General features: G+C 39.3%; 2 protein-coding genes across 3 annotated transcripts in view; both read left to right on the top strand.

Annotated features, from left to right (window-relative positions):
* The window catches only part of sms (spermine synthase), an 8,704-nt gene extending 1,570 nt beyond the window's left edge, over positions 1-7,134 (top strand). Inside the window, 11 exon segments of the mRNA XM_072661627.1 lie at positions 444-503; positions 506-563; positions 1,899-1,986; positions 2,694-2,758; positions 2,849-3,024; positions 3,122-3,278; positions 3,499-3,586; positions 4,212-4,326; positions 4,500-4,579; positions 4,677-4,792; positions 6,189-7,134. Of these exon segments, the coding sequence (XP_072517728.1) occupies positions 444-503; positions 506-563; positions 1,899-1,986; positions 2,694-2,758; positions 2,849-3,024; positions 3,122-3,278; positions 3,499-3,586; positions 4,212-4,326; positions 4,500-4,579; positions 4,677-4,792; positions 6,189-6,219 (1,034 nt within the window). The 3' untranslated portion in view covers positions 6,220-7,134.
* A 1,152-nt stretch (positions 7,135-8,286) lies between these two features.
* Positions 8,287-13,051, top strand: ppme1 (protein phosphatase methylesterase 1). 2 transcript variants are annotated; one of them, XM_072661646.1, is made up of 14 exons: positions 8,287-8,568; positions 9,143-9,238; positions 9,382-9,472; positions 9,567-9,624; positions 9,715-9,766; positions 9,850-10,004; positions 10,438-10,528; positions 10,624-10,689; positions 11,088-11,214; positions 11,676-11,805; positions 11,906-11,950; positions 12,052-12,116; positions 12,310-12,377; positions 12,560-13,051. In XM_072661646.1, coding segments are annotated over exons 1-14 (1,131 nt in total). In that variant the 5' UTR covers positions 8,287-8,482; the 3' UTR covers positions 12,561-13,051. The 2 variants fall into 2 exon arrangements, with proteins under 2 accessions (XP_072517747.1, XP_072517748.1); XM_072661647.1 differs by having other exon boundaries at positions 8,478-8,568; positions 9,382-9,437.
* Positions 13,052-13,723: the final 672 nt, after the last annotated feature.

Genomic DNA, 13,723 nt, shown 5'->3' with positions numbered 1-13,723 from the left:
GAGCAGAGCGCGATGAGTTCCCCTTTGGAGTCTTGGTTCCTCTCAAGGCCTCTTCCTCTCAATTTGAGGGCGGTCCCTGCTGTTCCTAACTGTTACTTGCACACTTAGGAGTCTCTATAAAGCTGCCTTGTGACAGTGTCTTTTGTTAAACGGACAATGTACAAAGCATTTTACAGTACTCTTAATAACATGGTATGTGATGCAGTATTATCTGTCTTAGCTAGAGTCTCACACACACACACACACACACACACACACACACACACACACACAAGTAGATCCGAGAGATTAGGCTGCACAAGGTTAGAGGCTGGGATTGCCATCAGGGTCAGTGAGGCAGCAGCACTAAATCTCCCTCTTTAAGAGAAATTTAAAGAGGGCACAGATGAGAGACTGTTAATCTAGTGCCATGAGTTTCATCTGTTTGTCATCTTTCATTCCAGCTGACCACACTGCAACTGCGCGTGGCCTGCAGTCTATATTTCAAGAGCAGGAAATGACAGAGATGTCCATGACACAGAGGGACATGGATATTTGGCTACCTTCATTGGCAAGAATGGCAGGTAGGTGCCTTCATCCACTGCTGTGGTCATCAGCAGGCCTTCCTGTGGAGGCTTCTCAGCTGTGGCTTATGTTCTCAGAGGAGTGGATTAAGATCTTTTTTTCAGGACCCAGTAGTTGCCAGCAATCCTGTTTTTTTCAAATCCGATATTAGCAAGGTTGCATGTATGTGATGTAAATAATCTGGACATACACTGTGCTTGAGTTTGTGCTGGTCTGTTTTGTGTGTTCACCTAGTCCATACTGTATGAGCTTCAGGTTTACTAAAAGGCCAATATTTAAAAAGTCCAGACAGTTGGACTGTAAAGAAGTCTGCCACAAATACATGACACGTTATTTTTTTATTATTACTTATCCATATTTTTTGGGCTAAGAGACTTCAGCAGGTACCCTTGATTTGGTTTCATTTGACCGCACACTTGTACAATGTATAAACTCTCTCTGAATCTGTGTAAGAAGTTAAACTGGTTAAATGTTTAATTTTCCAGTGATGAGTCATGGGTCGGTGGAGAAGCCCAGGGGGAAATATTTCAGCCATTCCACAGAGGGTTTCCATTTTTCCTCTAACAGCTAAGCACAATGTCAACGCTAACTGACCAGAGTCAGACAATAATGATGAACGCATCCATGCCTGAGTGCACAAATGCGCCCTCCCCTCCCCGGTCCCCCCACTGAAAACGCCAGGTGTGCTCCTGTGTTCAGGCACTCTTTAGGATGACTATTGATTGGCCAGTTAAGTGCATCCTTTGCTCAACAATGGGCTGCGTTAGATGAGCACAGGGCCATTTCAGTGGCTTTGTGCATCTGATCTAAGGGCTTTGCCACAAACTTCCTGTTTTGTGTGTGACTTGTGGTAAACACAGCTGGTGAGCCTTTGTGTTGGCCTAAGCTGGGATGAAGCTGGCCTGGGCAGGACCACTTTGGGGCAAAATTCTCTGTGTCCACTACCACCCTGCATAGCTGTGATGGTGGTCCAGTGATCAAAAAACTATCAGTGAGTAGGAAAGCCTTGGTCAGGCCTGTGCTGGGAGTTCTGTCACGAAGCAGGATTTCTTGGTTTAGCCAGATAACTTGAGCTATTAATGAGGATTGTCCAATAGGCACAGACAACTGGTCAGTCTCCTGGTCAGGAGTTTACCTGGCTAACTGAAAATGATGCATTGTGAATTTAGTCCATATTGAATGTACAAATAACATTGCTTTTTATACTTTTTCCTGATTAAGATTTCTATTTTTTGTATGTATATATATATATATATATATATATATATATATATATATATATATATATATATATATATATATAACCTTGCTTTTTTATTTGAATATTTTTACAGATTTGCTGTCCTGCGAGTGCACTCTCATGGTCTGGTGACGTTTGACCTGCAGTGTTGTGAAGGGGATGATCTATCACAAGTGGACAATGTAAGTGGTGTTTCTGTACAACTCTCTCCAACATTTAAGATGGTATTTCATAAATAAGCTCACCAGACAAAAAAAACAGCTAGATTTCATGCATTTCCATTTTCAGCATTTAACCTGCTGGTGAAAATTGAAGTCTGATGATTTTGTTGGTCATTTTGATCATTTTGAATCATTTGTCTTTTGAACTGGTCACCCACAGATTTGAATCTATACACCCTACAGTTGTCATCCTGGAATTATATATATATATATATATATATATATATATATATATATATATATATATATATATATATAATATTATATTATATTATATATAGTATATATTATGTATTATATAGTATTTTATACTTGTAAAGTATTATATATAGTAAAAACATGATTGTTTCATGTGATTGTAGTCTCTCTGACTCATACAGCTCATTGATCCTTAGTACAGTGGTGGCACACAACAGCCATGTTCAGCTTAATAGGAAATGTATTGTATGTTTATTAAAAAATGTTAAATACCTGTGATTACAAGAAATGCAAATGCAATACTATAAGAAAACTATATTTTTATTGTCTATAAATCATCAGGACCCTTTACATTACTTTTATTAAAGAAGGCAGACTGTCCTCTACTTTGTATGAGACTCAATGTAAAATGTTTTAGACTTGGTGTATAATGTATAACTAATGTCAATGCAACCTCTGTTTGCTTACAGCTACTGAATGCACTGGAGAAGAAACTGAGGACTCTCCTGCATGGAAATATCCAAAGGGTCAAGAGGTAAGGTGTAAAGAAAGTGTATTTTGATTTCTAAAAGTACAGGATGAATTATGTGATGTTGATATGTTTCTGACTGTATGTTATGGTTAGGCTCCCTGCGCTGCGGCGAGGTGAAGAGGCAGACAGGTACTGGCCGACAGCTGATGGAAGGCTTGTAGAGTATGACATTGATAAAGTTGTGTATGAGAAGGACTCTGCTTACCAGAACATCAAAATCCTGCACTCACAACAGTTTGGCAATATCCTCATCCTCAATGGAGACGTTAGTAAGTTTCAGTGGCTGACTTTTGCAAGTTTACTTCTGTTGCTTCTTTGTGCAACCGGTACAAATATGTGGACATGTTTGTGTGATAACTTCCGTAGATCTAGCAGAGAGCGATTTGCCCTACACACAGGCCATCATGGGCAGTGGCAGGGAGCGCTATGCTGGGAAGGAGGTGCTGATCCTTGGTGGAGGAGATGGAGGCATCCTCAGTGAAGCAGTGAAGCTCAAACCAAAGATGATCACCATGGTTGAAATATCCTTTAAAACTTCCATTTACTTTTAAGCAGACACGTTACATGAAAGCAAATGAGCAGAATGTAGGCAACTATACCATACATAAAACTAATTACCTAATTAACAATCCTGAGGTGTTGGGGCACTGTAATACTCCTTAGGCCAGAACTCATACATGCCTTGAATCTTTGAGGTGCATGTAGGAGAATATGGTATGCTTTCCTTAATGAAGCCTGCAAATTGACCAGCTGGTGATTGACGGATGTCGGAAGCACATGAGGAAGACTTGTGGGAATGTTCTGGATAACTTGAAAGGGGACTGCTATGAGGTAAGGTGGTGGCATGTTAGGTTATTATTTTTATTGCTTTATAAATGTGTGTGTGTCTCTGTGTGTGTGTGTGTGTGTGTGTGTATATATATATATATATATATATATATATATATATATATATATATATATATATATATATATATATATATATATAATATATACCCTTTTTTAAGGGTTTTTAAGGGTAAAAAACAGATGCCTTTCAAATGCTATTGTATATTTTGTTGACTGATAAATATGACTAAATATGTAAACCAACTTTTCATTAATCAGACCCTGGCCTGTTAAACATTTAAACTGTTTATTAAGCTCAGCTTGGGTTCTTTGTTGTATTCTGTTTGTATTTATCAAAATCCGCATTCTTGACACATGACCACATTCACACTTCCCCGTGCCACTGCGCATTTTTGTTGGGGACCTGGCCTTATAAATAGATGCCTGCTTTCCTGCTGGTGAAACAGATAGCATTGCAATCAATTGGTGGAAGTTACTAGACGTTCCAGCCGTTAGTTGGTGCTACAGACCTAACAGTCCATCTATGGTTCTTATGTAATGTGTTACATAATCTTACTGCTGTACCACTGCTCTTTTTTTTCTCTGCTCTGCTTATTCCCCTTCATAGGTTTTGGTGCAGGACTGTGTTCCGGTCCTTAAAAAGTTTGTGGAAGAGGGAAGGACGTTTGATTACGTCATTAATGACCTAACTGCAGTCCCTATCTCTACAGCACCTGAAGAGGGTTGGTGTTGATTTTCATGCTCGTTTTGTTCATGTATGCCTCATGCTGCCTATAATCCACACGATTTCAAAGCTTTGAGTCTGTACAAGTATTCTCTAAATTCCAGCTTTCTCTTTAATATAATTTATTTTGATGAGTAGTGTATGGATTTATGACTTAAAACATATTTGCAGAGTCAACATGGGAATTCCTGAGGCTCATTCTTGACCTGTCAATCAAAGTTCTTCGACCTAGTGGCAAATACTTTACACAGGTTAGGGGTTTATTTAGACGCTATTAAAAATTACTGCAATTTGTGTTCCTTGGATAGTCTCTTCTGAAATGACTTACTAATGATGCACTTTCTACAGGGCAACTGTGTGAATCTCACTGAGGCGCTTAGTGAGTATGAGGAGCTGCTGGGAAGGCTTTCATGCAAAGTGGACTTCTCCAAAGAAGTGGTGTGTGTTCCCTCCTATATGGAGCTGTATCCTTCAAAGTAAAAAATCTATGGCAGTATTGCTGCATCATTAGTTCTGGACTTTAGAATAGAGCAGAGGTGCCCAATCCTAGTATTGGTGATCTGCCACCCTGCAGTATGTAGCTCCAACAGTAAGAGAACTCAAAATACAGTAGCTCGAAATCCAAAGACATGTCAGCAAATCTAGAAACTGCAGAAAATTCAGAAACTTTACATAAACATTACAGCAAGTAATTCAGAAACGCCACAGAAAATTCTAAACTACAGGGAGTTCAGAACAAAAGCTACAGCACATTCAGAAACAACACAGCAAATTATACTACTAAGCTTAATGCCTGTCCAGGAAACCGGCTTATATAGTTGACTCTTTTGCACAACACAGGATCAGTTTGTTAGACAGGAATTAGGCATAGTACTGGACTGTATTTTTGTTTCAATTTGTTTCCATTCATAATGCTGTGCAATCCAGTTTATTATGGCGCATCAGATGTGGCATTTGGACAGTGTCACCCAGTGGTCAAACTAGCTAACTACACCGTTAATTGTTCCTAAAAATGTTTTGTAATTAGACAACTGCATAGTTTAAATTAGTTTAAATGAAAACTAACATGGGTTAGGTCATCATTTTTGGTCACTAGGTTATAGAAATGAGGTTAGGTGTTTGTTTCGTTTCTATAATGTTGCTTCAAAATGTCTGATAATGACAACACCTGCCCCTCCCCCCCTTCTTTTTCTTCTATTGCTCTTTTTTTAACCCTCTCTTGCCTTTTTAGTATCCAATTTCACAAAATGCCTCATGCATACTGCATATTTTCTTCAACTGTAAGCTGCCATTGGACTATTTTCCTGGCTTCTCCCATTTAAACTAAATTAAATCTCTTGGGCTGGGACAAAAAAAAAACTTACAGCTCTCTCCAGCCCCCCTCCCCTAGCAACTCAAGCAGACTTCAGCCCTGAATATCTGAACTTGATAAACATAGAAAAAACAACTAAATTCAGTAACTCTTAAAGCTTACTCCTCCACACAGGGACACAGCACCAGAGTTGAACTTTGGTCAGACAGAAACAGTATTCGGACACAGTGCTACTCAGTGGTCAACCTGACTAATAAAAGTCAGTGGCCTTTGGACCTGTTTTTATATTATTAAATTCATTTACACACGGCAAGAAAATTAGCCTGGAATGGAAAACTGGATAAGTTCTGTTTTTAACGGGTAGCGTAATTCTGGACTTTGCCAGTTCCAGACCCCTGTCAGCAGGCCCTGCAATTGCTTTGTGTTCAGCATTAAATCCTCCAGTTTACAACTAGCCATGTCCACTGAAACCAGAAGCATCTGATCTTTGGCTAATAATTACACTTCTTCCCTATTTATTGGAATTCGTCCTTAATATGTTGACTCAGTTGGGTGTTCTACACCATCTGGAAGAAGTAACGCCCCTACCCTTCCGAGCCCAGCCTGTCGGAATGTGAAGACTCACCCTCCGATGCACTGAGGGGAGACATGCACGCATCTCTCCATGCACTGTTTTTACTGTCCCTCCATGCCCAAAAAATAAATCCTTTTTTTTTTTAGACATCATTTCTTATTTTATGTTTGTGATTACACAGAGATTGTATTTTTGTTTCGTTGGTTTGTTTGTTTGTTGGGTTGCTCTGCTTAGGCCCTCCAGGGAGCGCTGTGGTGCGATGTGTGAGTGGTACGCTGCTGATGACACTGAAGCCTGGAGGGTGACTCAGCGTCCTTTCTGCCTCCCGCCTCTGAAGACGAGCTGTCTCAGAGTCAAGAAAAACTGCAGACAACCACCTTTTGAATTCTGGTTTTATGATAATGATGTGTTTTACTGTAGCTCTGCTCCGTTTGTGAGTTTTGATATTTTGGTTTCCTTTTGTTTCTGTGGTTTGAGTGTGATTTGCCCCACAGGATGTTTAATAACAGTGTTGCGTTCTGGGTTGCTGGGATTGCACCGGGATGATCCTTTCTATCCAAGCAGAAAAGCGTCTGAATATGTTTTAAAAGGGAAACGGTTCCTGCAGTGGCAGATTTCATGCTTGTTTTATTTCGCTGAACTGTGAATGTGTTTTTTCTTTTTTTTTTTATGATTAGAGCCTTCAAAGTAGGTTTTTACAATTTTCGTTAGAATTTTCTATGACTGGCGCATGTGCTTGAAAGAAAGAAGTTTTTACTGAATGTAGTTCACGCATATTTACATTCATGCCTTTGAACCACAAGGTGCTTCGTTGATATTATTTATTTGATTTTGTTTCACCAAATACCAGTAATCCCGCCCTGAAAATACCTTCTGTTCATGAGAGTGAAAAACAACTATTAAAACAACCTGGAGAGAAACACCTCTGGTCTCAGATTTTATGTGGTATTTGCAAAACTGCAATGATCTTCTGTTTTTTTTTATTTATTTTTTTAATTATATATATATATATATATATATATATATATATATATATATATATATATATATATATATATATATATTACACACACACACACACACATATAGTCACTGTCACACAAAACCTCTCCTTTAACAGTCACTTTACAGGAGAAGAAAAAAAAAACATGCTTAACTTTCAATGAAAATCAGAGTAAAAAAATTTAATGCCAAATAATCTCTATTGACCAACTGCCAGATTTAAAATAAATAAAAAGTGAAAAATGACAAAAATATAGTAATACAAGGTTTTGGCATGGTATGGTCATGGTCACACGTACTATTTAAATAAGCATTTTAAATGAATGGAGGAGATAAATATGCTTCATATAATAATGATGCCCTGTGTCCTGACGTACTGACACTGGATTGCAAGAATAGTCTGCATTCAGAACATCAGATGTTAAAATTAATGAGACTTTTAAAATAGACATTTCATTGTGCAACTAGCCATCTCACTGGCCTTCTCACCACCACGTGTCGCACTTTACCAGGTCCTTGAAAACTGTTAATTTTAGCTAATATATTTGCACGAGACATTCTCCTATTAAGAGAAGCTGCCTGGGACGCATCATTACTGAACACAGTGTGTCTCTGTTGAGGACTAGGCAAGAACATGAGCCTTAAAGTCCTCGCTGAGACATTGTCCTTAATCTGGACTCTGCTTTGATGGCTGATGGCTCTGTTTTATACCTCCGGGCCCACCTGCTGATTATCTACTCGACAAGCCTGATTTCAGCAGTGTAACCCATCACTAATTATGAGCCAGTGTCGAGCTCTGCTGTGCTCGAGTTTGGGGAAGCCTCTGATTAAAATGGTGGGGCAAATCCCGCGCGGGGGGTGGGGGTGGGAGTGGGAGTGGGGGTGAGAGAGCAGAGGCGTTATGAACGTCACCACACAATTACGTCATCCTTTTTCAGCGGCCTCGCGTCTTTGCGGTCCTAAGCGAGATGCATTCTGGGAAATGTAGTGCTGTTGTGTGCATAGCGTCGTTCAGTTCCACAGGATTGCTGCGGCTCCTCGCATCGTCTTCCCACAATGCAGCACGGAAAAACGCCTGTGGGTGGGTGGAGACTTGCGCTTGTGTGTGGATCTAGATGTCCGAGGCTGTTGTATAAACTAGCTTTTAACTAGCACCGATTCCGACTTGTGGGGTAAGACTAAGTTGATCATAGTGAAGTGTCATATGGTGCAACGAAGAGGAGAGGCTTTTCGCTTCGAGAGGAAGGTCTTTGCGCCGCTGACAGAATGGAGAAACAGTTGCATTTGAATTTGTTAGCCTCCAGACCCCCGATGGCAGGAGGTTTGCAGTCGGGTGCTAAAATGAGAATGGGGTGAGTTTATATTACAGTTTGGGAATGAATGCACCTCTCTGGTCGCCTATAAATACTATAAATACATTTCTGTATAGTTACCGTGCAATTCACCTAGCTAGACACTTCTCGCTTGTGCTCCAGTAAAGCTAGCTACCTTTTCGTCTCTCCACCATTACAAACTAATCACACTGTCACGACTTTCCTGAAAATGCCAGATTTCGCTTTATTGTGCTCTATATATAGATTGTTATACATAATACGTATAGATGCATATAGCTGCCGACATGCTAATACCCGGCTACGGTGCCTTTCTGTAGGAAGCTAGCTAATATTAATAACTTGGGCCATATTATTCATCACACTTCCTCAAGCTTGCCTTCAAAACGATCCCCCTTATTTGCCCTCCGTCAAAGTATACAATTGATCACGACTCACTTTGTCTAAAACGCTGGTCATCTTACTCGTACTTGACCTACTCATCTATAGCCTCTATAGCTGTGATAGCCTGGCTGATCTAAGTGACCTGTGCCAGTGAGGGGTCTATATGTTTTAATACAGCTTGTTTTTTTTCACCCCTGTTTATGGCATCCAGTCCTGGAAGAAAGCGAGACTTCTCTCCCCTGCCCTGGAGTCAGTATTTTGAAACCATGGAAGATGTGGAAGTGGAAAATGACAACGGCAAAGACATATCCTTCATTTGACTGTGATGAAGTCTTGATGGTTAATTGACCAGTGTTACAGAAATGTGGTGTTAATGTCGTCTCCTGCTTTTACTTAATGTGATTTATGTCCAGCCTGCCCTGTTCACTACACCTTGACTCCTTTGCACACCTTCAGAATCTACAGCAGTGGATCTCACGGCCCTGTGCTGCTTCTGCTTCATGGAGGTGGCCACTCTGCCCTTTCCTGGGCTGTATTCACTGTTAGTTTCATCAGCGTTTCCCATGGAACAGTCTGTAAGTACACTGTAGTTGGAGTAAAACTTCATACTTATCACTGGTTATTTGTTTTTTCAGGGAGTGATCTGTAGCAGGATTAACTGTCGGGTTGTAGCCATGGACCTCAGGGCACACGGTGAGTGACCATTAAGCCATTTCCTCAGAAATGGTCAGTTGCCTCTGTGTATACTGAATTCTAAATGTGCACTCTTTATGTCTGACCTAGGAGACACAAAAGTGAAAAACTCAGAAGACTTGTCCGCTGAGACTATGGCCAAGTAAGTTGATGGACAATTTCTAAAGTAGTGTCCTATTAGCTCATGTTCTTGAAGTCTAATGTTTGTACTGTATTGTCATACAGGGATATTGGCAAAGTTGTGGAAGCTCTCTATGGTGAAAACCCACCCCCAATCATGATGATTGGGCACAGCATGGGAGGAGCAATAGCAGTTCACACTGCTGCAGCCAATCACGTTCCATCGCTGCTTGGGCTTTGCGTGATTGATGTGGTGGAAGGTAGGGTGTCTCAGCCGGAGTGGATGCATTGTCCCTTTCATCAAGTGATCAAATGAAGCTCCACAATAGGCGTTTTTGCGGGTGTCCTTGCCTCTTGTTGTCTACAGCTGTGAGGTTGAAAGGCAGTGACTGGGAAGTCATGGTGGAAATGACAAATGTGTCCAGGTTTTTTAGGTGCACTTACATCACAAGACTTTTGAGTGCAACTTTCGTTGCAACCGTTCTCTTTCATGTACTACATCTATGTTTCCTAAAGTCACAGTGACCCACACTTGACAACTGAATGTTCAATATTTATTAAGGTTTTACAGTTATTGTTTCCATTTTTTGTTTGAAGGTATACGGTTATACTGTAGATGTTCAGAATAACCGTATACCTTCCGCAAGCATAGCAAAGGGGTTTCTGATTGCCTTTGTTTGGGAAATTGTTTAGGTACAGCAATGGATGCCTTGAACAGTATGCAGAATTTTTTGAGGAGTCGACCCAAAACGTTTAAATCCGTGGAGAATGCTATTGAGTGGAGGTACACAGCCGTATTGCTATACATTATACCTATACACAAACAAAATCCAGTGTCACAATTTGGACTTTCCACTAATTGTTTTTATTTTGTGTCAGTGTGAAAAGTGGACAGATCAGGAACATTGAGTCTGCACGTGTGTCTATGGCTGGACAAGTGAAAAAGTAAGTGCTTGCTACATTTTTGAAGTTTGGAATAATTCCTTGTATCGTAAATAAATATTACAATAAATATGGTAAACGTGACACACAATATACTTTTCTCAGCAAATCGTAGATACTATCCGTGCCTAAAGAACACTAACCTACATTTCATTGAAAAGACTATAATTAGTCCTGTTTAGTTGGATGGCGTGCAGCACATTTGCATTTGAATTGACTGTATTAACCCTTTAAACACCCTATGGAAATAATAGCTCCCCGACGTGTTTTCCTGCATGTCAGAATATTTTGATATTGTGAAATATGCAAATAGTGTGTATGGATGTTTAATATGATGAGAATATTTTTACCTTATAGCTCACCCCAAATATGCGATGTATAAAATTCATTTTTATTTTTAGATGTGAGGAGCCACTGAATAGTCCAGGCATTTCGAAGAGTATCAGTGAAGGGATAATTGAGGAAGAGGAGGAGGAAGAGGAAGGAGGCGAGTCCAACCATAAACGAAAGAAAGAAGATGACCAAGAGGTAGAAACTGAGTTTTCCACAGAAACACACAAGATTCTAAACTTAATTGACTTATTAATGCACTCCATGTCTCTGTGTGTGGTGTGCATTTATTGTTAATTGCTGTTAAAACAACTATTATACTTCTCCTAATAGCTAAACTTGGTTTTATGCTCACAGAAAATGCAACATTTGATATGTGATTATTTTTGCTGCACAGTCTTTTGGCTTTTTGAAGGGTTGTATTGCCTTTGTCCTTTCTGTGAGTGAGGAACAAGGCTGTTGATTCATTGTGCTGAAATCACTGACCAAGGTTTTTAAGGCAAAAGTTTGGGATCCCTAAACCAAGAAGCATTATTTCTGCAGTTGCCTCTACAGAGGCTTTGAAGTACAGATGTGTCTTGGCATTATGCCAGTATGTGTATGCAAACAATTGGATTTGTAAAGCAAAGATTGTCTGTGTGTGATTTATTTCCCCACAGGTAAAGAAAGAGAGCCTGTACACTTGGCGCATTGAGCTGTCCAAGACAGAGAAGTACTGGGAGGGTTGGTTCAGAGGCCTATCTTCTCTTTTCCTAAGCTGCCCTGTGCCAAAGCTACTGCTACTGGCTGGTGAGAAGACTTTGGCCCACTTCTCCTACTCTGCAGACTCTACAGCACTGAAATAAAGAAGGCCTCTTACCACATGTTAATGTGTGCTTTTTCTCCTCAGGTATTGACAGACTGGATAAAGACCTAACCATAGGGCAGATGCAGGGTAAGCCAGTAATATAGTATTAGCACTGTAGGGATTAGCAGGGTTATACTGATCTGACCGGTGTTATTTTATTTTTTTTATTTGTTTTTATTTTTCTTTAGGGAAATTCCAGATGCAGGTTCTCCCACAGTGTGGCCATGCTGTTCACGAGGATGCACCTGAAAAAGTATGTCTTTTTTATGTGTGCTGCTGTAGTATTTCTGATGAATTTCTCATGAATGCATCTTTGTTTTTCTGCATATTTATAACCAAGTATTTATTTAAACATCCTGTTTTAAACGTTTTGGCTTTTTCTTTTAATCCTTTGCATTTGTTTGCATATGTGTAGCTAAACTCACTGGCTGTATCCTTTTTAACAGGTAGCTGATGCTTTATCCACCTTCATGGTTCGGCATAAGTTCACTGAATTTAAAGAAAGCTTTCCCTGGTAAGTGTGGCCAAGAGAAGCACTTTTAAAATCACCCACTTTTAGAAAAGGCAGGCGATGTCTTTTTTTGTGGTCTAACATTAACTTGTGTGTTTGTTTTTGTGGTGGCGTGGGTTTTTTTTTCTTCTTCTTCTTCTTCTTCTTCTTCTTCTTCTTCTTCTTTCTGTGTGATTGTGGTGAAGACAATGTACAGACTCTTCTAGCGTCATATAGCAGCCTGGGTGCAGTAGGATTAATGGAAACCACCCTCTTCATCTGTCTCACTCCTCGCTGGGGATTGCTATACTACCATGAACATGCCAGTGTCTCTGCTGCAAGCTTTCCTTAGCACTTCATTCATAAATTTTATTCATAAATCGTTTTTTTTTTTGTTTTGCTTTGTTTTTTTCCTTTTTGTTTTTTTTGTATGAATTTAGGTATGATCGCTATTATGATTGTCATAACTGTTTTAGCAGGACATGTAGATCTGATGCCAACCGTGAACTTGCCTGATATTTCTGAAATTATCAGTTAATTTATTTATTGTTCTTTTTTCCTCTCTGTCAACACAATTGTTTTCTCCTCTACTGCCTTGCTTGTTGTATTTAGAGTGACTGCATCATATTGTGTTCAATGTGTTGCTCATTGTTGATTTTCAGATGGAAAATTAAAGAAAAGATATTTGAATAATTGAATTATTATTGTTGTTTTTATTAGAATTGTTATTATTATTATTATTATTATTATTATTATTATTATACTATTTTGTATTATAACACTATTTACCTTATTATACTGTTTACCATAGCAAAACATACACATTTGAAACAATATGTAAAACAAAATGAATCACTAAAAATCCCAAAAAGAAAGAACAGCATGAGCAAGAGTCAGTTACATTACAGGCACACTGATGGGAAAAATTACAATGGCAAGAAGGAAACAAGTAGACCTCCCAACAACAAAGGCAAGATGAAACCAGGTATGGAGCGGACTGATACAAGCTGCAAACTCTCCTCTTTTTGCTTGCAAACAATTTTACTTAAATGAACCAACTGTCTAATAAATATAATGTTTAGCACTGATGACTGTGACGGGCTCCGATCTGGCTACTACAACAGCGTGAAGATGAGAATAAACACTGCCTACAAAAACCTGACAAAATAGCTTATTCATTGCAAATGTAAACACTTTTGAGCCAGTTGGTCAATGTCTAAACAAACTGCACCAGTCATAAAGAAATACGTGGAGCATCTGATCCAGCAGTGTGGTTTGATACTATGACATGATATGATAATACTATGATAACATTAAAAACCTCTACATCTAATAAATATTAACAAAATGCCATATGTTGAAATCCTTAT

This window comes from Salminus brasiliensis, chromosome 18 (assembly GCF_030463535.1).
Source record: "Salminus brasiliensis chromosome 18, fSalBra1.hap2, whole genome shotgun sequence".
Lineage (NCBI taxonomy): Eukaryota > Metazoa > Chordata > Actinopteri > Characiformes > Bryconidae > Salminus > Salminus brasiliensis.
This window is presented reverse-complemented; position numbering and strand designations above follow the sequence as displayed.

Bases quoted from the DNA above. Each gene is read 5' to 3' on its own strand.
- ppme1 (XM_072661646.1), top strand. From the start codon at position 8,483: ATGGAGAAACAGTTGCATTTGAATTTGTTAGCCTCCAGACCCCCGATG. The intron at 10,005-10,437 runs GTAGGGTGTCTC...GAAATTGTTTAG, and splicing joins CGTGATTGATGTGGTGGAAG to GTACAGCAATGGATGCCTTG. The intron at 11,215-11,675 runs GTAGAAACTGAG...ATTTCCCCACAG, and splicing joins AGAAAGAAGATGACCAAGAG to GTAAAGAAAGAGAGCCTGTA.